At 41.3% G+C, this 24,566-nt stretch overlaps 1 protein-coding gene across 2 annotated transcripts in view; it reads left to right on the forward strand.

Moving 5' to 3' along the window:
• Positions 1 to 24,434, forward strand: part of B3GAT2 (beta-1,3-glucuronyltransferase 2) — a 243,899-nt gene extending 219,465 nt beyond the window's left edge. Inside the window, exons 9-11 of one of the 2 annotated variants that reach the window (XM_087856969.1) lie at positions 1,224 to 1,368; positions 23,807 to 23,955; positions 24,041 to 24,434. In XM_087856969.1, the coding sequence (XP_087713095.1) occupies positions 1,224 to 1,368; positions 23,807 to 23,955; positions 24,041 to 24,127 (381 nt within the window). In that variant the 3' untranslated portion in view covers positions 24,128 to 24,434. Of the gene's footprint in view, positions 1 to 1,223; positions 1,369 to 5,505; positions 8,000 to 23,806; positions 23,956 to 24,040 lie in introns of those variants that run through there. The other variant, XM_087856970.1, reaches the window with a different exon arrangement.
• The last annotated feature ends 132 nt before the right edge of the window (positions 24,435 to 24,566 follow it).

A 24,566-nucleotide genomic window follows, 5' to 3' on the forward strand; every position in this document is an offset into this window, starting at 1 on the left:
TTCTTTGTAGATCTTGGAAACCAGTCTTTTATCTGTAGTGTCATTTGCGAATATCTTCTCCTATTCCGTGGGCTGCCTCTTAGGTTTTTTTTTTTTTTTGACTGTTTCCTTGGCTGTGCAGAAGCTTTTTATCTTCATGAAGTCCCACAAGTTTATTTTTTCTTTTGGATCATAACCCAGTTCTATAGCAAATAAAAGAGATTTGGTGTTGGGCGGGGAAAAAAAACCTTTGGTGTTGAAATTGTCATTACAACAGGCCCACCAAATGTAGCTATGTAGGTTACGCCCAAGGACACCCGCAGCTAAGAGGGTGAGTGGAGCTGAAATCGGCCTGTATTTTAATGGCCAAGCCACGGCCCCCACATACGTGTGTGCCCGAGAAAAGGCAAGCTTCTAGTTTGCACAAAGGTGTCTTGTGGGTTGCTTATGGTCCTGTTCGACATGTGTCTTAGAAGGTGGTGGTGGTGGTGCTTTTCCCCTAAGGTGCTGCCCTAATGTCAGCAAGCTTTTTCGTGAACATGTCTTTCCCCTTAAAGAATTCAGCAAATCACTTTCAGCTCAGGCCTGTTTTTAACCAGCGCTCCACCAGATACCGCAGTGTGTGCTGGAAGAGGGCCAGCTTCTCCAGCTGCCTGCATGGGCCCAGTTTTCCTTGAAAGGCAGAATGTAGGGTACGTTTTTCTTTTTGTCTCTTTGGAGAATGCCGGGGATCTTTTCTGTATCTGGATGCCATTATTAACACCCCCAGCCAATATTTCTGTGTCTATATAAATAGAAAATTCATAGAAAGGCAACTCCTGTGGCTTCCCTGAGTGAAATTTTTGCTGTTACTGAGCAATAAAGTTTCCTAAAGGGAAGTCAACCCTCTCACTTCCGAAGATGCAAAGTTTGAAGATTCAATTTTGAAACAAATAGAAAATATTTTTGATAGTCACAATTTAGCTTCAAATAAGTGATGTTCAGATACTGACACCCACTTTATTTCTCTTAAGCCTTGAGCCGCCAGATGACGCTGTGACAGGCGGCCAACAGCGCCAAGCAGACCCGCATCGAGCAGCAGTCTGCCAGCAGAGGGGTTCTGTTCGGAACCCTCAGCTTCTGAAAATCTACGCCCCCCCCACCCCCCACTCACCCCCTTTCTTCTGTGTGGTTCACATTTCTTTCCTCCCTCAAGTTATTTTCTGTAAGAAAACTTAAACCACATCTCTTTCCCCTTTTTGTAGATGCGAACTACACGCAAAGTCTCTGTCTGGCCAGTGGGCCTGGTTGGTGGGCGACGCTATGAACGTCCGTTGGTGGAAAACGGCAAAGTCGTTGGCTGGTACACCGGCTGGAGAGCAGACAGGCCTTTTGCCATCGACATGGCAGGTGAGGAGTGTGGATGGTGACATTTGCTCCTCCCTGATTATTTTTCCAGTGATCCTGTTTGTAACAGCGTCCTGGAGGAAGGAAGCTTTGAAAGACCCTAGAGCGTATTATATTCAGCAGATAAATTATAATAAACCTTCAAAGCAGGCTTTTTGATTAATTCAAGTAGGAATGGACTTTGTGCGTGATTAGAAGTGGTCATTCTGTTCCATTTTTGTCAGCTGTCCATGCGGCCATCTCTTCAACAAGCGTATGTTACGTGCCACGTGCTGGGTTGGGTGTCGGGTCAGTGGTGGGAACCAGACTTGGCCCCTCCTCACAGGGGCTGCTGCCCGTGCCTTCTGGTGCCCCTCTGTTGGAGTCCAGTTGGTTTCAGTATATCACGTGCTTATTGATAAACTTAACAGTGATGTGAAATTGACAAACTAATCATTTTAATGCTTATTGATAAATTTGCTACTTATTGATACATTTAATAGCTGAAACATAAAATTGGATTTCTGGTTTTTCAAATATTTATTAACTGAGTATAACTGTCTTTTAAAGTTTATATTCTCTGGAACACCTGGGTGGCTCAGTTGGTTAAGAGTCCGACTCTTGATTTTGGCTGAGGTCACGATCTCATGGGTTGTGAGATCGAGCCCTGCGTCGGGCTCTGCGCTAGGCATGGAGTCTGCTTAAGACTCTCTCTCTCTGCCCCTCCCCCCTCTAAAAAATTTAATTTTTATTCTCTGACCAACCTGTTGAATTGAGTAAGACCTATAGTAGTCCACAAATCCCAAAATGCTACGTTGTCATAAAGCAACGGATTTTCTGTGGGTTCTGTAAAACGAGGTAACTTTGGAAGGATGGTAACTTTGGTAGGATGCGGTTTAAAACGTGAGGCTTAGAGGCGAGAAAATCACTGACATTTATAACCCAGAAGATGGAGGCAGAGAAGCTTCAAGACTAATTTCATCCATCTTCAACTCTGGAACACAGCTCTGTCTGTCTATCTGTCTGCCATCCTGTGCTTGGCCAGTCCTCTGTGTGTATTTCCCAACTGCAGTCAAAATCTCTACACTCTGAATCCTGAGGGGATGAAGGCTGTGTTCTGAACTGGATTCATTACTTCTATTCTGGCAATCCTGTGAATTTAAGGGAGCAAGAGTAGGAAGAATGCTGGGGTAGGAGTTGTTGGGGGAAGTTCTCGTGCACGGCACTGTGGCGGATCTGCCGCCCTGCATCACGGGAGGGGACAAACTAGGATATTTTTACCCGACATTTAACAGACATTTCCCGAGTGCCAGTTTTGTGGAAATGTGTGTCAGTGTCTCTGACCCCAAGGACAGTTTGGAGCTCTTACCCTTCCCTGGCCACCCTGTCCGGGGCTCTCCCCTCTGTTTCCTGACCTCCCCAACACAAGCTTTACCCTTTGGTCTTCGGTTCTTGCAGCCTCAGAGCTGAGCTGGCCTCTCAAAGAAACCATTTACCTGAAGGTCAGCCATACTTGGAAGGTCTTGAGGATTCCCAAAAAGGCCTTTCCTCAATGAAATGGGAGTTCATGACTCTGAAATTCGAAGGCTGTGTCTTTTGAGAATCTGGTTTCTTACTGAGAGGAAGTGTAACTTTGAGCAGAAAATGTTGAGAACAGAAGGCAAAGTCTTTTGCTTCCCCAGGGCTTAGTTTCCCCGTGTGTGGGATGAGCTGTAGCATGTCTGACCCCTGAGGTCTTCTCTGATGTATTCTTCCTTCTCCTGGCTTCCATCCTCGGGAAGCTCAAAGAGAAGCCCAGGTGCCTGGTTCCTAAGTGAGGAGTCGAGGCTGCTAAAGCGGCCCGCTGCTCGGTGTCTGGTCCTTACCTTTCCCAGAGCCTTGCTTCCCCACAAGATCTGCCGGTGTGTCTCCTTGCACGTAGGATCTCTGCCTACAGCCCTGCAAGGTAGCTTCGAGGCGAGGACAACTTGGATACGTCTTCCTGGATTTTGTTGTGAGAAATTTTACGTAGATGATCGAGTATCCAGTAAAGCCATGGAATATTTGCACTGCTTCCCCCCAGTTTGGATCCATATCTAAAATTCAAGAAAGGCACGTGGGTTTTATGCATTAGGCCTGGCCTGTGACAAGATATCTGATGCCTTTTTACTGCTAAATTCCCTGGTAGACTTTGCTTTATGACATGACTGATGTTTGGCTTTTTTCTAAGCATTTCAATATATTTTCAAAGCATAATATAAGAACTATCATAAAATATGAATGATTTGCCTGTTTCTTAATTATCCTTGTTTCAAAATAGGAATAAAATTTCTGTCTCTAAGAAAACAGGTTTTGCCATGCTAAATTATTTTCTTCACACATGAACTTGCTTTGCAAATTAGTTTTTGGTAAATTATTAGTATTTTTGAAAGCCTTTAAGTGAGAGTGATTTCGTTGATCAGGTAATGATTCTGATGTGGAGGGAGTTCTCATTCTAAAACTTGAAAATTCACAGCTTTGTTTACGTTTCACATAAGATTCATGAATTCTCTGTGGGAGGAAGGGAAAGACCTTGTGGACCTTCACGTACCAATGGTACTTTTCACTTCATTTTTAAGTTACAGCCACTCTGTGTCTGGGCCAGTGTCCTGCTGGCCTCTGGACTGTCAGGGAAGCGCTGCTCAGGAAACGGTCTGTGGGGTGAGGACCGCCTGGGGCCTGGGCCTCTTCTGGATTCCCAGGAGCCGAGTGAGAAACATGCTGCCTCACCCACGGGCCGCATTTCCACAAGCGTCTTGCTGTGGGGGTGGCGAGCACCTTCCCTGGAAGCTGCCAGGGTCTGTCCCGCCCGGGTTTCTGTGAAGTCACCGCCTAGCCCATCACTCGAAGCTGATTTGAGTGTCCGACCCTGGAATTGTAACGTTTCATGTCATTCAGGGAGTTTGACTCTGTGTCCGTCTTTATTTTGCCGTGTTGGTCTTGGCAGGTGCTGTTTTTGCTCTCAGGTGAGGAAACATTGCTGTAACTTAAAAATGAAGTCCATGAAAGGATTGGGGAGGTTCCATTTGGGCAGGACAGTGATTACAGAGGATGTCCCGGGAGCGAGTAGCTGCGAGGGCTGCAAGGAGCTACGTGTAAGGTAGAGGAAGGGTGGGATGATTTCTGAGGTCCAGCTCTAAGGCGCTGTGAGTTTTGACAAGTTTTGATTCCAAGGATTGAGGTTGTACGTGGGCCATTGTATTTATACTTTATTTTTCTATTGACACCTAGCTTCTCCATCCCTACGGCTTATCCCCATTTCCAGTATACAGTAGTTTCTAGCCTCTAGAGATGTAAAGGGCCCTTTTTAAACTGAAAATCAGATCCATGCTTTAGAAGAGACCTCTGGGGAAGTAGGGTGAAATGGTGGGTGCAGGGCTGGGGGTGGCGAGCACCACTAAGAGGCAGGAGGGCCAGGAACAACTCTTTCAAGAAACGTGGCAGGATTGAGAAGGGAAGAGAGATGGTAGCCATTTCAAGGGGTAGGAGAACTGCTTTTTTGTTTTCTTTTAATGAAATAAGACAAGTTGAAGTTTTGAGAGAAAAAGAGATGTGTTGAAGTCCCAAAGGAGAGGAGATGGGGGGGTGGGAGGGATTGGGAACTCAGATGGACAAGTTCGTCTCAGCAGAATCACCTCTAATTCCTAATAAGGAGGTGAGATAAGCAAGGAGACCGAGACCCGGGAAGGTGGAGGGGCTGGTTGTTGGAGGCTGGCCGTCTGCTGAATATTAGTAATGCGGGAGGAGCACCGTGGGCTGAAGTCCGCAAACACTTACTGACTGTGGGGCTGCATGGACTTTGTAGGAAACACACAGCGCCTGCCCCCAAGTGGTTGTGTATCTAGCAGCGAGCGAATAACTGTGATAAATATGTAACTTACTGTCCCATGAGATAGAAAATGAGGTATGAACGGAATGTTTTGGGTTTACGATTTAATAGAAGAGAACTGCTCTTGAGGGCAGTTTGGGAAAAGCATCGTGGAAGAGGTAGCACTTGAGAGGTGCCTTACCTGCAGGCCCAGGTCAGGGCGAGTTTAGGGAACAGCAGACCCCAGGGTCTATGCAGCTCTTGGGGGAGAGGCAAGCTCGGGTCAGCCTGTAAGGATTGATGGCTGAAATAGAAATTTGTCTTCATTTCTGTAGATATTGGAGGATTTGTGACATTTTTGAGTTGGGGACTGACGGGATTGCAAGTGTGATTTGAGAACCACGTGGTGGCAGGTGAGGCATGAATGGTGGCGTGGCCGCCTGGGTGCAGGGGGTCGGAGGTGACAGAAGGCCTTTAAAGAGATATTACCTATTTATGAAATTTTAACAAGCCATTTCAGATTCTGCCCATAAATTAGCAGAATTTTTGGTCTTTTTAACAATATTGTGTGGTATGATAATAGTGGGTATGTTAAATTTAATTTTGGTTTTAATTATTGTTAATATGTTGAATTATACTTTGAGTTGTAACTTAAGTGCAGAAGTATATGGTGATTCCAGGTAATTAGAACATTCTGTTAACCAGAATACCAGTTGTCTAAAAATAGGCAAATAATAACAAAAATAAGAATCTTCATATTGGGGAAAAAAGAAAATCCCATTCCTTGACAAGTTTCCGGGCTCTGGATTCACTGTGGGTGTGCTGTCCTTATGGAGGGTTGTGGAGTTTGGGCTCTCGAGAAATAGCGGTCACACAGGGCCTTCTTTGTCTTGATATTTGTCGACAAGGAATTTTGTTTGGATTAATTTACTTGGCAAACCCTTTCTTGGTAGATCATCAAAGCCAAATGAACATAGCCAGAATTGGCAATGTTTTCCTTTGCTTTGTGAATACAAATACTGCACGAAAGAGAGGTGTGGGGCAGCCCATTTGGTTGAGCGTCCGAATCTTGGTTTCGACTTGGGTCATGATCTCAGGGTCATGGGATTGAACCCTGCGTCTGGGCTCCCTGCTCAGTGGGGAGTCTGCTTGGGATTCTCTCCCCCTGCCTCTGCCCCTCCCGCCACTTGCACTCACTCCTGTTCTCTCTCTCAGATCTTTTTTTTTTTTAAAGGAAGGTAATAACCTTGCCACTTTGAGACCATTTGTAAATTAAATGTGTTGTTTTCAATATGTGACTATTTTGTATAAGAAAGATAAAATTAGTGTTCTCAGTAGAGACAGGGTGTCATATTGGTGCCTTCCAGTGCAGGGTCTGGGGACCGACTTGGGACCTTGTGCTTAGGCTGGTGCAGTGTGACTGTCACTGCAGTGGTGTGTGGGCTCCCTGGGACAGAGTCACAGCTTCAGGGGCATGGTGATTCTGTCCTGAGAACTTAGAGCACCACAGGGATGGTGGTGGAGTGTGAGGGGAAAAGCTGTCTATTGCCCACTTCTTATCTATTTCCGGAATGAGGTGCATTCCAGAGACTTGCTCATTTCTTACCTATTTCTGGAATGAGGTGCATTCTAGGGGCTTGCTCATTTCTTATCTATTTCTGGAATGAGGTGCATTCTAGAGACTTGCCCACTTCTTATCTATTTCCGGAATGAGGTGCATTCTAGAGACGTGCTCATTTCTTATCTATTTCCGGAATGGGGCACATTCTAGAGACTTGCAGGTGTTTGGTGGCCTCCCCGGCGTGTTCGGTGCTGTCCTCGCGAGTGCATCTGTGCTGGGTCACCGCGGCCGTGCGGGGTCAGGAGCGTCTGTGCATCCGTGTGCCCGTCATCAGGGGACTTTGTCCAGGGTAGCTGAGGGTGGGTGGCCATGTTCAGGTGGGGCTTGGTGGAAGTGAAGTGGTATCCCTCAGAATTTTAGTGAATAAAGCATTTGGGACGAAGGATTTTGAAAATCCGAAGTTTCCGCTTCTGCGTGGGAGGCCGACTGATGACCGTTTGCCGCGCACCAGGCGTGTTTACCAGGCGTCAGGTGATCCATGGTGCTCTGGGAGCTTTCTTATTTCGTCTTCACTCGGTTCTGCAAGGGACGTGCTAGCGCTCTTGTCCTCCTTTAAATAGAAGGAAGTGGAGGCCGGGACCCGCCAAGTCACTGGTCCGAGGGTGCTCGGTGATCCAGCTCGGTTAGCGCATCTCCGGCGATGGCGCTCCCGCTTAGTGCCCAGTGACCAAGTCCTTAGCTCTGAGCCTCCGTGCCCTTCCTCTGCAGGACGGGGGGAAGGGAATCCCTCACAGAGTAAGACCTCAAATGCAGAGCCCTTGGAACAACACTGCAGACACCTGAGCGAGTGGTCTCTTCACCAAGAAGCGAGATCAGACTGTGTCTGTGTTCCCCCGTCACCTGGGTTTGTCCAGGGGAATTGGCTCAGTGCTGTGTGTGGCTGATGACCGCGGTGACCAGAGCTCCGCAGGTAGCTGCGGGGGAGGGGCGTCGCTGCCTCCCAGGCTCTCCTTGGGCACAGCAGGCGTACTGGCCCAGTTTCCCCACCTAGAGATTAGGGATCCAGCCACCTGCCCTCTGGGTTGTGAGCTTGAAAGGAGAACAGATACTGCGGGAGTTCCTGCTGTTCTGTCAGGGTTTGAATTCTCACCACATAGAGCTATTTCAGATCATTCTGGAAGGTAATACTTAGGAACATGCAAACTCTTGGCTTCGGGCTCATGGTGGACTTTCTCTCTGTCCCGGCTGGTGGGCCCGTGCTCATCACCACTCAGCGAACGGACTCAGCGTGCGAGACGGCGTGTGGAGATAAACAGCGGCCCCTGCTTTAGATGCAGTACTCCAGGAAGAGGCTGATCAATAAGAGAAAAACGAAACAAAAAGATCATCGGAAAGTTGAGAAGTGGCTATATGCTCATTTTCATAATTTCCCAGATGAAAAATCATTTCATAATTACTGATGGCCCGTGGGGAAGGATTTCAAAGAATGATTCTCACGCTTTCTAATCCGGTCAAGAGGGGAGAAACGTGCCTTTTCAGCACCCTGACTTTCCTAAGAGTTTGTGGAGAGCATCTGGGGATACGTTTTCATTGGAGTCTCCTGAAGAGGCAGACAGCGTGTGAGGACAAAGGAGAACGAAGGCCTGGTGCTGGGCGTGGCTGACCCGGGGGCTGGCTCGCCTGCCGGCTTTCCTTGGCACGCCGTGGGCTGCCGTGACTAGCACGCACGTCTCTGCCCTGGCTTCAGAAGCTGAACTTAGCGGGCGTTCTTCCTGGGCCCCTTGAGCAGCCGTATCACGCGACCCCAGACGCTGTGAACTTGAGTGCACCTCATTTCACATCACTTGACCGTGACCAGCCACCAGGTCAGCCGAGCATCGCCCCATGCTCCTGGGCCCAGGGTAATCCAGAGCGGCACGCACTGCCTTCCAGAAAAGGGAATGTCACTTTATCTTCCCAGGTTTGCCTCGCTAATTTCTAGTTCCCTTTCAAAACTCATTAATAGTATAGGGATAGCTTTTTCTGGGAAGTTTTTCCCGATTTTTCCATCCATCATAGAAGCTGCTCCCACATGTTGCCCTTATGCACTTGTCCTCGGGCGGTGCTCACTTTGGTGTCCTGCCCGCGCCGGGCTTCCTCTGCTCCTGGAGCCCGGGAGCTGCACCGGGAGAGGGGTCATCTCTTCTGCCCACATCTCTGGCCTGGCCACGGTCCCCGACAGTAGTAGCTTGCACAAACATTTGATGAATTCATGAATTCTAACTTGTCTTTATTTCTGGTGTAAGGATTATCAAAATTAAGTTTAACAGCTTCTTATTCCTAATTGCCATTACTTTTTTTAAGATTTTATTCATTTGAGAGGGAGAGAGAGTGAGAGAGCACAAGCGGTGGGGGTGGGGGAGCGGGAGAGAGAGAAGCAGGCTCCCCACTGAGCAGGGAACCCACCTCAGGGCTCCATCCCAGGACCCTGGGATCATGACCTGGGCCGAAGTCAGATGCTTAACAGACTGAGCCTCCCAGGCTCCCTTGCCATTATTTCTTACGGTGAGTTTTTTGAAAGGGGATGTTGAGCTCTCTAAGGAGTGTCTAATTCAGTGGGTCTACACCTGGCTACACATCAGAATTACCTGGAAAGCTTTGAGAAAACCTCCACATGTGGGCATCATCACTGATCAATTGAGCCGTAATCCCTGGGTGTGGCACCTAGTGTGTCTGTATTTTTTTTCTTTCTTTTTTTCTTTTTAGTCTGAAGGGATGAAAAAGTGCAACTAGAACTAAGAATGGCTGGTGTAGGTGGTCAGAAGCTGCTTCCCTTTCGTAGGCATGGCCTCCTCCCTTGCCACCCGTTGAGTCTCATCTGGAAGTTGGAGGTAGGATAGCCCCCTGCTGAAAAAGTTAGAATGTTCAATAAAATTTTTTCCATAGAAAACACTTCCATGGGTCAAGGAAGAAGAGAATTTGAGCATAGGAGAGGAGTTTTAAAAACTATAACAACTGAAAAGCACCACCAACACTCTAAGAGACTGTTTTCACTGGGAAGGCAAGTTTAATCTTTTTTAATTGTGGTATAATGTACTTAACATAAAATTTACTATTTCAACTATTTTAAGTACAAGGTCGTATTAAGTACATTCACGTTGTGCATTGATCACCACTATCCATCTCCATAAATTTTTCATCATCACAAACTGTAACTTTGTACCCATGAAACACTAATGTCTCACCTCCCACCCCCATCCCAGTCCCTGGTAACAACTGTTTTCTTTCTCTGTGATTTGGACTATTCCACATACCGCGCGTAAGTGGAGTTATGCACTATTTGTCCTTTTTTGTTCACTTAGCATGATGTCTTTATGGTTATGTGTCAGAATTGCATGCCTTTTTAAAGCTGAATAGTATTTCGTTGTATATATAGACCGCATTTTGTTTATCCGTTCATCCATTGATGGACAGTTGGGTTTCCACCTTTTGGCTATTATGAATAAGGCCATGAACATGAGTGTACAAATAACCGTAAGTCACTGCTTTGAATTCTTTCGAATATACACCTAGAAGTAGAATTGCTGGACCATATGGTAATTGTATGTTTGATTTCTTTTTTGTTTGTTTGAGAAACAGCTGTACTTTTTTTCTACAGTTGCTGCCTCATTTTACGTTCCCATCAACAATGCACGAGAGTTCCAGTTTCTCCATATTCTCACTAACTCGTTATTTTCTGTTATTTGAAAAATTATTTTACTTGTATGTGCTGGGGTTTGAGGAATAGGAACACAGATATGTTTTCCAGTTCTGTATATTCTCGGTTGGAATAGAGTGGCTTAGTGACACATTCAGTAGTATTCGTGGATAATGTAAAGCAGTGGATAATGGATAACGAAAATCTCATAGGTGAAATAAAGCATGAGACAGTGATTCTTAATCAGACATTGTCAACCCTGTTGATTGTGCCATTCTCAACATACACAACGCTTCATTTCCCATCAGAGTCCTTTTGGCTGTTGAGCCAATAGAACCACTTCTCCACTTCTGAACTTCAGCCTTCGGCATGCCTTAGTTCTCTGCCACCAACCTACAAAAAAATCCATCATGGATATTTTCAGTATTCGGTTAATTAAGCCGTCTTAATTTATCTTCGATTCTTTCCATTCTGATTCAGCATCCTGACAGTTTACTTAGAAGATTTAGGTTTTTGTGATGGTTTGTTTTCAGAGTAAAGATTTAAATGAATTGTTTATAGATTAAATAACATGTCTTAGAAATGAGGAGAGTTTTATTTTTTTCCACAAAGAACAATGACTGCTAAATGGCTTTTGAGGCGTTTTAAAAACTGGACCAATAAATAAATAAAGAAGGTTAACCCGGAAGCAGTCATAAAGTTTCAGTCCATATTCTGGAGCAGACTGACAGATCCATTTAACAGCCAGGCCATGCTTTCTCATTCCTTTTCGGCACTAGCAGAAAATCATTCTAAGTGTAATTGGAAATAAATGTGGAAAAGTGTAATTCTGCCTGCCCCCTAGGAGCACGCATAGCTCTTGAGTATTCAGGCTTAGGACCGTGAAAATCTGTACTTAAACATTTACATGAAATAGTGGCAATTTAGACATGAGAGTAAGTAAAGGACACATTGCTTTTATACAGCCTTCTTTTTTTGCTTTCCATGTGACTGAAGTATAGTGAGAGTGATTTCTGAAACACTATTAACACATCTGTTTTTCAGTTGGATTGTTCACAGATGCCAAGACTGGAAGGTAAAAATAATGAAAAAAAAAATAAGTAGCAATTTTCCATTTCATGAATTGAGATATACTTGACATATAAATACTAGTTTTAGGTGTACAACATTTGTATATATTGCAAAATGATCACTACAGTAAATCTAGTTTACATCCATCACCACATACAGTTAAAAATGTTTTTCTGTGGGGGCGCCTGGGTGGCACAGCGGTTAAGCGTCTGCCTTCGGCTCAGGGCGTTCTGTGATCCCGGCGTTCTGGGATCGAGCCCCACATAGGGCTCCTCCGCTGGGAGCCTGCTTCTTCCTCTCCCACTCCCCCTGCTTGTATTCCCTCTCTCGCTGGCTGTCTCTATCTCTGTCGAATAAATAAATAAAATCTTTAAAAAAAATGTTTTTCTGTGATGAGAACTAAGTTCTGCTCTCTTAACTTTTAAATATACAATATAGTATTAACCATAGTCACCATGCTGTAATTCCATCCCCGGGAATTATTTAATTTGTAACTGAGAATTGGTACCTTCTGATCACCCTCTATCTGCCTACTTCTAACTAACAAACCGTTAGTCTGTTCCCTGGATCTGTGAGTTTGATTTTTTTTTTTTTTTAGATTTTGCATATAAGTGAAATAATTTGGCATTTGTGTTTCTCTGACTTATTTCACTTAGCCTGATGCACTCAGGGTTCATCCACGTTGTTGCAAAAGGCAAGATTTCCTACTTTTTTATGGCTGAATAATATTCCATTGTGTATGTATCCGCACCTCCTTATCCATTCATCCATCAGTGGACACTTAGGTTGCTTCTGTGCTTTGACTGTTGTAAATAACGTTGTAGTGAATGTGGGGGCATGCGTGCGTAGATCTTTTTGAGCTAGTTTTAATTTTCTTTTGTAAATACTCATAAGTGGTATTGCTGGATCATATGGTATTTTAAATTTTTTTGAGGAACCTCCATACTGTTTTTCATAGTGGCTGCACTAATTTACACTCTTACCCACAGTGCACATGGGTCCCCTTTTCTCCATGTCCTTGCCAACACTTATTTCTTGTCTTTTTGACTCCAGCCATTCTAAGATGTGTGAGGTGACCTCATTGTGATTTTGATTTGCATTTCCCTGATGATGAGTGATGTTGAGCATCTTTTCATGTGTCTGTTGGTCATCTGTATGTCTTCTTTGGAAAAATGTGTATTCAGGTCTTCTACTCATTTTTAGATCAGATTGTTCTGGTTTTTTGCTATTAAGTTATGTGAATTCTTTATATATTTTGGATGTTAACCCCCTTAGCAATGTGATTTGCAAATATTTTCTCCCATTTTGTAGGTTGTCTTTTTATTTTGCCAGTGGTTTCCTCTGCTGGGCTGAGGCTTTTTATTTTGATGTGGTCCCACTTAGTTGTTTTGGCTTTTTTTGCCTTTACTTTTGGTATTAGATTCAAAAAATCATCACCAAGATTGCTGTCAAGGAGCTTACAATCTATGTTTTTGTCTAGGAGTTTTATGGAATCAGGTCTTACATTCACGTCTTTAATCTATTTGGAGTTAATTTTTGTGTATGGTGTAAGATAGTGGTTGGGTTTCATTCTTTTGCATGTGGCTATCCAGTTTTCCCAAGACCATTTATTGAAGTCTGTGCTTTCCTTATTGTATATTCTTGGAACCTTTGTCATAAATTAATTGACCATATATGCATGTGTTTATTTCTGGGCTCTTTATTCTGTTTCTTCTATCTATGTATCTGTTTCATGCAAATACCATACTGTTTTTATTACAGCTTTGTAATATAGTTTGAAATCTTCCTAGGTATTTTGTTCTTTCTGATGCAGTTGTAAATGGGATTGTTTTCCTAATTTGTCCTTCTGATAGTTCATTACTAGTGCGTAGAAATGCAACAAATTTTTGTATATCAGTTTTATATCCTGCAATTAACTGAACTCATTTATTCTAACAGTTTTTGCTGGAGTCTTTAGAATTTTCTATACGTAGTATCATGTCATCTGCAAATAGTGACAGTTTTACTACTTCTTTTCCAATTCGAATGACTTATTTCTTGTCTAATTGCTGTGGCTAAGACTTCTAATACTGTTTTGAATAAAAGTGGTGGGAGTGGGCATCCTTGTCTTGTTAGGGAAAAAGCTTTCAGCTCTTAACTGTTGAGTATGATGTTAGCTGTGGGCTTGTCTTATACGGCCTGTATTATGTTGAGATCCATTGCTTCTACATCTTGTTTGTTGAGAGTTTTTATCACAGATGGATGTTGAATTTTGTCAAATATTATTTTTGCATCTATTGAGATGATCATGTCATTTTTATTCATTTTTTACTCTGGTGGATCACATCTGGTGCAGATGTTGAAACACCCTTGCATCCCTGGAATAAATCCCATTTGATCATGTGATTCTTTCAATGTATTGTTTCATTCTTTGCTAATACTTTGTTGAGGATTTTGCGTCTATATTCATCAAAGATACTGGCCTGTAATTGTCTTGTAGTGTCCTTGTCAGGTTATAGTATCAGGGTACTGTTGGCCTCATAAAATGTTTATAAGTTTTTCCTCCTTTTCTATTTTTGGAAGCATTTGCAAAGGATATTAAATCTTCTTTGAACGTTTGGTAAAATTTATCAGTGAAGCCATCTGCTCTTGTACTTTGTTGGGAGATTTTTGATTACTGACTCAATCTCCTTACTAGTCATTGGTCTATTCAGATTTTCTATTTCTTTATGATTCTTGGTAGGTTGTATGTTTCTGGGAATTTGTCCATTTTTTCTAGGTTGTCCAATTTGTTGGTGTATACTTGTTCATAGTAGTTTCTTTTCTTTTTTTTCTTTTTTTTTTAAAGATTTTATTTATTTATTCGACAGAGATAGAGACAGCCAGCGAGAGAGGGAACACAAGCAGGGGGAGTGGGAGAGGAACAAGCAGGCTCATAGCGGAAGAGCCTGATGTGGGGCTCGATCCCATAACGCCGGGATCACGCCCTGAGCCGAAGGCAGACGCTTAACCGCTGTGCCACCCAGGCGCTCCTCATAGTAGTTTCTTATCCTTTCTGTTTCTGTGCCAGAAACTGTAATATCTTCTTTCATTTCTGATTTTATTTATTTGAGACCACTTTTTTTCTTGGTCATTCTAGCTAAAGATTCGTCACTTTTGTTTATCTTTTCAAAGAACCAGCTCTTAGTTTTACTGATCATTTCTATTATTTTTTTAGTCTCTATTTCACTTATTTCTGCTCTGATCTTTGCTGTTTACTTTCTTCTTCTAACTTTTGGTGTTGTTTTTTCCTTTTTCTAGTTCTCTGAGGAAGGAGTTTGTTTGAAATCTTTGTTTTTTTGGTAGGCATTTTATCACTAAGACCCTTCCTTTTAGAACTGTTTTTGCTGCATCTCATAAGTTTTAGGATGTTGTATTTCCATTTGCATTTGTCTCAAGGTATTTTTTTATTTCTCAGCAGTTTTCCATTTTTAACCTTCATGCCCTACATTACTGTGGCTGCTTCTTCCATTCTTACCCTCCTCAAATCATGATAATGGGATTGGGCATTTAAAAAAAAAAAATGGCGACATCATTGGTAATGACAGAGTAAAGGACCTCTGAATATTGTCTTATATAGAAACAATGAGAATACTGTCAGAAATTGTCAAAATCAACTTTTTCACAACTATGGTACTTAATCCAAAGTGTATCTCAATCTGAGGAGTGTTTGTTCAAGAAAAATGGTTAAATGTTGGTAATAACAGTGAGTGTTATGTTGTTTCAACTTTCCCTATTCCCATCCCTTTCTACCTAGCTCCATGGTGGCCTTGAAAACCAAGAGTCCTGCAATCAGGGTGAAAATCTTCAGCTATTCATCCTAGCAGTCACTGGGAAGGAAGAATGGGTTGGAACTCATTCAAAGCTCCATTCTAAGAGAATTGCCATTATTTGACCTAATAGGTCGTAGAAATTGCCATTCTCAAAGCTTGGCTTTATCTGACCTCAGTCAGATCTTGCCCAGTACAGCCTTTTCCTGGGAGCATTTTTAAAAAAAATAAAAAGGAAAGCAACATCCTCAAAACAAAAACTAAACAAAAACAAAAATTAAATGTTGATTGTTCACCATTGCAGCTCTCTGAGGCAATGATAACAGTTGTGGCAAACAATAAAATAATCAAAAAATTCAGAGGAAAAATCTTGGATGATATTTATGTATGGGCTTTGAAAAGCTCTGACATATTTCTGGGATTCTAGAAGGCCATGTGGTAGTGTAGGTCTGTGTACAGGGATCAGAGCAGTGCATATGTTTATGAAAAAAAAAAAGAAAAGAAAAACAAAACACCTCCTTAAAAGGCCCTGAGTTCTCACTTCTGGCTGATCTTGAGACTCTGTGCAAGATTAACAGCTGATTTCTCATCAGAAACCACGGAAGCCAGAAGGCAGTGTGATGACATGTTCAAAATAACAAAAGAAAAATACTGTCAACCAAGAATTCTATATCTAGCATAAGTATCCTTCAAAAATGAAGGAGAAATTAAGATATTCCTGATAAACAAATGCTAAGAAGATTTACCATCAGTAAATATGTCCTGTAAGAAGTACTGAAGGAATGTTTTAGGCCGAAATGACAGGATACCAGACAGTAACTCTAATCCACACCAACAAATAAGAGCACCAGTAAAAGTAATGTGTGGATAAGTTTTTAAGAGAGTACAGTGTAATTTTTACCTCTCTTTTTTCCTTGCTCTCTGATTAAAAAGACAACTGCATAAGGCAGTAATTAGAAATTAGGGTTGAGAGATACACAACATAGATGTTATTTGGTGGTAACAGCACAAAGTGGGGAAGAATAATGGAGCCTACTATGTAGGAGCAAAGTTTTTGTGTACTATTGAAATTGGTATTGATCTGAACTTGATTGTTAGAAGTTAAGATGCTAATTGTAATCCCCAGGGCAACTGCTAAATAAGTCACTCAAAAAATATTATACAAGAAATGATAAGTGACAAAATGACACACTAACAAATATCCTTTTAATGCAAAAGAAGATGGTAGTGGAGGAATAGAAGAATGAAAAGATATTAGACATATAGGAAACAGACTGCAAACTGGCAGATATAAATCTTAATTTACCAGTAATTCCATTAAATATAAATGGATCAAACAATCCAGTCAAAAGACATGGGCACAATGGATTAAAAACAACAACAACCAAAAAACGCCATGATCTAAGTACAATGCTCTCTACAAGGAAAACATTTTAAATAGGTTGAAAGCAAAAGAATGTAAAAAGACCTGCCATGCAAACAGGAACCAAGAAAAGAGCTGGAGTGACTATATGAATACCAGACAAAATAGACTTTCAGAAAGAGTTGCTACTAGAGACAGAAAGATTCTTTTATAATGATAAAAGTGTCAGTCCTTTATGAAGATGCGACAGTTGTAAAAATATATGCTTCTTATGATGGAGCCCTAAAACATATAAAGCAGAAATGACAGCACTGAAGGGGAAATACAGCTCAACAATAATAGTTGCAAACATCAACGTTCCATTTTCAATAATAGAACAATTAGATAAACTAAGAAGCCTTGAAGAGTACTGTAAATCAAGGAGACCTATGACATCTAGAGAACACTCCACTCATCAACAGAATATGCATTCTTTTCAAATGCACAATTGAACATAAAGTAATTTTTATGTTAGGCCATAAAACGAGTCTTAATTTCTTGGGCCATGCTAGAATGAAAGTAGAAATCACTACCAGAGAGGAGTTTGAAATTTAAAAGTATGTGGAAATTGAACAGCATACTCATGATCACTTGGTCAAAGAAGATATCACAAGGGAAATTGGAAAAATATTTTTAGATGAATGAAAATGGAAGCACAACATACTAAAACTTAGTGCAGCTAAAGCAGTACATAGAGGAAAATTTATACTTACAAATGCCTCTATTAAAAAGAAAGATCTGAAACCAATAACCTAACCTTTTACTGTAAGAGACTAGAATCAGAAGAGCAAACTAGGGGCGCCTGGGTGGCACAGCAGTTAAGCGTCTGCGTTCACGCTCAGGGCGTGATCTCGGCGTTACGGGATCGAGCCCCACATCAGGCTCCTCCGCTAGGAGCCTGCTTCTTCCTCTCCCACTCCCCCTGCTTGTGTTCCCTCTCTCGCTGGCTGTCTCTATCTCTGTTGAATAAATAAATAAATCTTTAAAAAAAAAAAAAAAGAAGAGCAAACTAAATCCAAAATAAGCAGTGGAAGGAAATAAAGATTAGGGCCAAAATACATGAAATAGGTAATAGAAAAGCAGTAGAGGAAATCAGCAAAACCAAAAGTTTGTTCTTAAAAACATCAACAAAATTGACAAACTTTTTAGTTAAATTGCCCAAGGAGAAGGAGGTAAGCCTCAGATTACTAAAATCAGAAATGAAAACAGGAACATTACTACCATTTAAAAAAGACTGTAAGAGAAAACCATGAAAAATTGTATGCCAACAAATTAAATAATGTAGATGACATGGACAAATTAATGGAGGCTATTAAAACTGACTCAAGGGGTACCTGGCTGGCTCAGTTGGCAAAGCATGCAACTTTTGATCTTATGGTTGTGAGTTCAAGCTCCATGTTGCATGTAGGTGTAGAGGATTGCTTTAAAAAAAAAAAAAACTGACTCAAAAGGAAATAGAAAATCTGAATGACCTATAAAAATAGATTGAATTAATAATCAACAAAATTTCTATAGAGATAAGCCCAAGTCCAGATGGTTTTACTGGTGAAGTCTAACAAACATTTAAAGAAGAGTTAAGACCAATCCTTCACAAACATTTCAAAAAAAATAGTAAGGAGGCAACATGTTTGAAGTCATTGTATTAGGCCATTGTTATCCTGATACCAAAACCGGACATCACAAAGAAAAAAAAACTACAGACCAATATCCCTTATGAATATAGAAGCAAAAATTCTAAACAAAATACCAGTGGAGTTAATCCAGCAACATTATAATAAAAAGGATTATATACCTTGACTAGGTGGGATTTATCCCCGTGTGTAAGGTTGGTTCATATACAAAAGTCAGTAAATGTAATACACCGTATCAGTAGAACAAACAACAAAAGCCATATGATCAAATCAATAGATGCAGAAAAAGTATGTGACAGAATTCAACATTCTTTTATGATAAAAACAGATCGATAAATGAAGAATGGAAAAGAACATCTTTTTATCTGGTACAGGGCATCTGTGGAAAAAACTACCATACTTAATAGCTGAAGATGAAAGCTTTTCCCCTAAAATCGTGAAAAGGATGACCCTTCTTGACGGTTGTATTCACCATTGTAGTGTAGGTGGTTGCCAGGGTAATTAGTTGGGAAAAAGGAATAAAAGGCATCCAGGTAATAAAGGAAAAGGTAAAAGTATCTTCAGTTATCAATAGCATGTTTTGTTTTGTTTTGTTTTTTTACATAGAAAATCCTCAAGAATACATATACATGGTCCATGCTGGGCATGGAGCCTACTTTAAAAGGGGGGGGTTGGTGCCTGGGTGGCTCAGTTGGTTAAGTGTCCAACTCTTGATCTCAGCATTGTGAGTTAAAGCCCTGCATTGGAGCCTCCTTAAAAAAAATACACAATTATTTGTGTTAGTAAATAAATTCAAGTTTGCGGGATACAAGATCAACATAAGAAATCAATTGCATTTCTATACATTGGCAACGAACAGTCTGAAAAATGAAGCTATAAGACAATTTTATTCACAACAGTGTCAGAAATAATAAAATAGTAATAAATTTAGCAAAAGTATCAGACTTGTAAAAACTAGAAAACATTCTTCAGAGAAATTAAAGAACTAAATAAGTAGGAAGACATCCTATGTTCCTGGATTAGGAGACAACGTACGTGAGCCTAAGGCAGACACTTAACCAACTGAGCCACTCAGGTGCCCCTACATGTGTACGTTTTCATTTGGAATTTGTTATCTTTTTTTTTTTTTGAATTTCAGGTGAGTAGAGACTGACTTTTGAAATTCCCTGATACCTATTGCCAGTAGTAGAAGTGTGTCAAGAACCCAGTATTCTAATACCATTAGCCAGAGTGACTGTCAGGAGAAAAAGGCCATTAGTATCTTTCTTGTGACTTCTTACTGGCTGCCAAAAACTATCCTTTGGGAATTAAAAATAGTTTTGGTTTGTAACAGCCTTGCTTGAGATTAGATTATGTGTAGTTAGAAAAGAGAATATGCCAGTGGGACAAGTATATGGAGGTGAGACAAAGTTGATACACAATAGTAGGAACTGATAAGCATTACTGCTGCTTTTAACTATGGCTGAAGGAGGAAGAGATTTGCTGGACTGGACTTTTCCTTTCCAGTTTGTCTGGTTTTTGTTTTTTCCTTATTGTAATGACTAGGCCCTCCAGTACACTGTTGAATAAAAATTGAGAGCAGACAACCTTGCTTCATTCCAGTCTTTAAGGTTTTAACACTGTCTTTTTGTAGATGCCCTTTATCAATTGAGGAAGTTCTTTTATCAGTTTGCTGAGTGGAGTTTTAAAAATCTTAACTTGATGTTGGATATTGTCAAGTTCATTTTCTCCATCTATTATATATTTTTTTCTTTTTAAGTCTAATTTGGTGAATTATACTGATTGATTTTGAAATGTTAAATCAACATTGCAGTCTTGGAATGAACCTCACTTGGTCATGATTGAGTGCCATGAATCCAACCAATTGAATCCAACAATAAATCATCTCAGGACTCTGAGATCATGACCTGAGCCAAAATCAAGAGTCAGATGCTCAACCAGGCACCCCCCCCCCCCAGTACTGCTTTAGATGCATCCCGCATTCTTGTTTTTGTTTTCATTCAGTTAACCACTTTTTCATTTCCCTTTTGGTTTCCTTTTAGATCCATAATTTATTTAGAATTACATTGTTTGCTGTCCAAATATTTGGAGATTTTCCAGGTATCTTCATATTATTGATTTCTGTTTGAATTCCATTGTTCTCAGAGAAAGGCTTTGTACAATTTGAGTTCTTTTAAATTTCTTGAGATTTTACTTATGTTGTGCAATGTCCCACGTGTACTTGAAAGGATTATGTATTCTGTATTGTTAGATGGAATGTCCTATAAACGCCAGGTCAAGTTGGTTAAGTCTTACATATCCTTATTGATCAAATGTTTTTTCTATCCCCCTTTTCCACCTTTCATTCAGTTTCTGTGACTTGTGTGTATGTTTTGAACATGTTTTCCTTTTGGTAGTTTCTATTGTTATGTCTTCAACCTTACCTCTTTTATTCGGCAGTGTCTTATCAGCTGCTAATACCAGCCAGTATATTTTTCACAACGGTGAGATCTCTTTGGGTCTTTTTTCTATCTTCTGTATCTCTCCTTAGCAATGCTCCTTCTTTCCTCTACCTTTTTGGACATATGAGGTTTATATATAATGTTTTAATGTCTTTGTATTTCTGTTGACTGATTTTTGTTCTCATTGTGGGGTTGTATTTTCCAGCTTATTGGTACATCTGGTAATTTTTGTAGCTCAGGCATTTTGAATTTTTGTTGCTAGGTACTAGAAAATGTGTTAGGTTATGTTTATATACAGTATGTGTAACGTGAGTTTATTACATACATCCACATGTATATGCACACATATGCATACACACACACACACACACACAGGGCAATACAAACATACATAGGAGGCAGTATCTCCATCCTATCTTTCCTTCACGTGAAGAAGTCAGGAAGACCTTTGTTCAGAGTGGATAACCCGTTTTAATTTGGATTTTATTTTTTATACATCTGTAGGACATAGAATGCTACTCCCATGATTTTTATAAGGCTCCTAGTATCTGAAAAACTACTGCCAACATCTTTAAAGCTAAATTAATTTCACTAGAAAAAAGGAAAGGTACATATAATACTTGAGGCATAAATACTTGGAAATTAAGAAAACCCGAAATATCTATCTTGGGTTGGAAGCAGTGGCTTAAGGAGCTAAAAACTCTTTGTGCTGCTTTTAAAGGAAGAACCCTCTAACTCCCTCAGCTTCCTAGCAGGTCAGATGATTCCCTGAAAGGCAACCCAGAGTTTGGGCCTAGTTAGTGTGCAGTTCCTACATGCTGTGACCTCCTTCCTTGAAGTGCTCATTGAGCAGGGGCGTGGTGAAGAAAGTGGAGAAGGTAGGAGATTGAAGAGTATCTGAATTGCCTACCTCCTCCTTTTGTATTAGAAAAGAGAAAACCACTTTGCTACTGTGGTAAGCCACCCACTAACCTCTCTTTCCCGGGTGCTGGCCTGCCAGGTGCACCCTGTCCCCCAGTGAGGCCGGGAAAGGGCCAGCCGTCAGCTTTGCCTGCAGAAGTTGTACATGGTGCTATGTACGTTTGCTTTAAGAGCTAGAAGGATATTCCTGAACCAAGGAAAGCAAGAAAATACACTTAACTTGTATCTTTCAGTGGCCACCATGATGAATGTGTTAAAGACAAGGGAAAATGAAGGAAATCAAAGTGGCTTCATAGCATTTTCATACTGACTTGTCTACATTTTTGGATCCTTTTTTTTTTTTTTAAATAAGAATGGGGAAATAGTACATAGAAGCCATGTGAAAAATATACCAGGATCTTCAGTGACTGAGAAGGGCAGGTCCTCAACTATAGAAAAAGCAGCAAGGCATTTCATGACACTAAAAGCTGAGTTCACCTATTAGAAAAGTCACTTTTTATGTGTGAATTTGAAACTTGGTTTTTTGCTGAAGAGGTCTGTGGCTGTTTTAGCTGAGGAAGGCTTCAGACTTGTTAGCCAAGTGGTGTGAGATGCAGGTGGCCTGATTCTGCCACCGCTTTCACAGACCCTTTTCCTGTCGTCAACCCCGTTTTCCAACTGTAAATGGTGGCCAATGCCACCTGCCTTTCATAATATTTATAACGGTATTTTTATTTATATACTGTAGTACCTTTTGAAGATTGCTTTGCAGTTAGTGGCGTTTTTCCATTCGCTAACTTTACATCAGACACTGAGTTGAAAAGGTGTCACACCTCTTGCAGATGAGGAAATGGAAAGTTTCAGGATCAAGAAAGGTTAAGTGACTTGGCCAGTGTCCCAAGTACAAGGATCAGGGCAAACACAAAAAAGCTTCTAATTCCAAATTCAGCGTTCCTTCTGCTAGAATGTGCTGCCTCCCTCCAGGATTGGTGGAAGATACTGGGGCCAGTCCTCAGGCTAAGGCTTTATTTATTCTGCCTCACGCAGCATGTGATTACCAAGTTGTGTTTGTAGGTGACTTAGTGGGAGGTTTTCCTGTAAAGGGGGCAGGGTCTAGATGTGGGACTGGCCCAGTCCGGCAGGTGGAGACGTTATGAGAATGCTTGTTGTGGTCTTCTCATAACTCCCCAATTACTGCCTGGTATCATTTGGTACTTACTTTGCTAATTATACTTTTGCAAGCATAAATCAATTCAGTTAATGTAAAAGAGGACAAAATATTGCTAAGAAATGCTCCTGGAGATTGGTTCTCACAGCTTTAATTCTGGGAGGGTGTCTGACTTTACAGTGTCAGCTTAGTCCTTACGAGAAGAGGTCCAGGGCTTCAGACTTTCAAAACAACTACAAAGGTTGTACAGTTGGTTACTGAGATAGCTTGTAGACTGTTTAATGGCTAAGCCTTTAACACAGCGTTTGTTAAACTACAGATTTAAATAGTAATGATTTTTTATGACCAAACCATTGAAGGAAATTGACATTCGTTTCCTTAAAAAAATGAAACCCCAAAACCAAATTTATCAAATGGACAGATACCTCCTGCACTGATTTCCAAAACCCCCACCCCTGTCAGTTTGAACCAAATTGGAAATTTAAACCAAATGATTATATATTTTTCATGTCCTAGCTGACTTCTATTCCTTAGTCTTCTAAACTCAAAGTAAATCACAGCAGTGCTGGTTCAGATAAGAGCACACGTAAAAACGTCAACCAACAGGCAGGAGACCTGGGCGGGGCTCTCTCATACCCGGAGGGTAGTTCGGGTAAGTCTGTATGCTCTTCAACTACGTTTAGTTCTTAATTCCGAGTGTTGAATGTTGGGGTGTGATGACCTCTATGAAAGAGCAGCCGATTAGCAACGTTGCCCCCCCAACCCCAGCCTCACATATACACCTTTGTCATGACACTGAATGTACTACATCGTAATGATCGGTTTTCCTTTTGAGATTGTGATGCATGTTGCGCCTAATTCAACTTGGTGAACCAAGACCTGACACATACTTGGTATTTAAAAAAATTTCTGATGTGTCCGAAATTTTACAGAAAAAAAGAGAAGTACACCAGTATTTTATTTTAAAGTCTTTTTTTTTTTTTTAACTTTTCACAAAGGATTTGCTGTAAGTCTTCAAGTCATCTTGTCCAATCCAAAAGCCGTATTTAAGCGTCGTGGATCCCAGCCAGGGATGCAAGAATCTGATTTTCTAAAACAGATAACAACAGTTGAAGAACTGGAACCAAAAGCCAGTAACTGCACCAAGGTATTCATTTCACTTGTGCTGCTTGACCTTGCTGAGTGTTAGCGTTAAGAAGCGTGGCTACCCAAAAGCTTTCCCTCCCCTCCAGGTTCTCGTGTGGCACACTCGGACAGAGAAGGTTAATCTAGCCAACGAGCCAAAGTACCGCCTGGACACCGTGAGAATTGAGGTATAAACGGCAGCAGCAGCTGGTGCGGTTCGCCTGTCTAGTGCACGCGGAAGAGGAGCTCGGAGGTCAGGCTGCAGAGGATTCAGGTATTGTTCGCTTTACTTCCGTACGACAGCCTGTGTTGTCATCGGACGGACATCTGTTTCCACAGAGCTTGTCAGTTCACACAGCTGATGGGATGGTATCAAATGTATGTTTCTGTCTTCCTTTGTTCTGCATGTCTTCCCTACAACTAAACTGGAGGCTCTTTGTACAGTACAGCTAGTGACACTGCAGGATACCATTGTGAGTATCTTACGTACTTTTTTTTTTTCCCATTTGGCCTTATAATTGGTAGAACTGAGCAGGTTTTAGAGACAAATGGCAGGCATTTTGTCAACTAAATGTTCCCAATTCCTCACTTTGCAATGTTAAGTTTTGTAAGGTTGGTGGCAGTATACATTGT

This window comes from Ursus americanus, chromosome 29 (assembly GCF_024610735.1).
Source record: "Ursus americanus isolate L20-20 chromosome 29, mUrsAme1.1.p, whole genome shotgun sequence".
In the NCBI taxonomy this organism is placed as follows: domain Eukaryota; kingdom Metazoa; phylum Chordata; class Mammalia; order Carnivora; family Ursidae; genus Ursus; species Ursus americanus.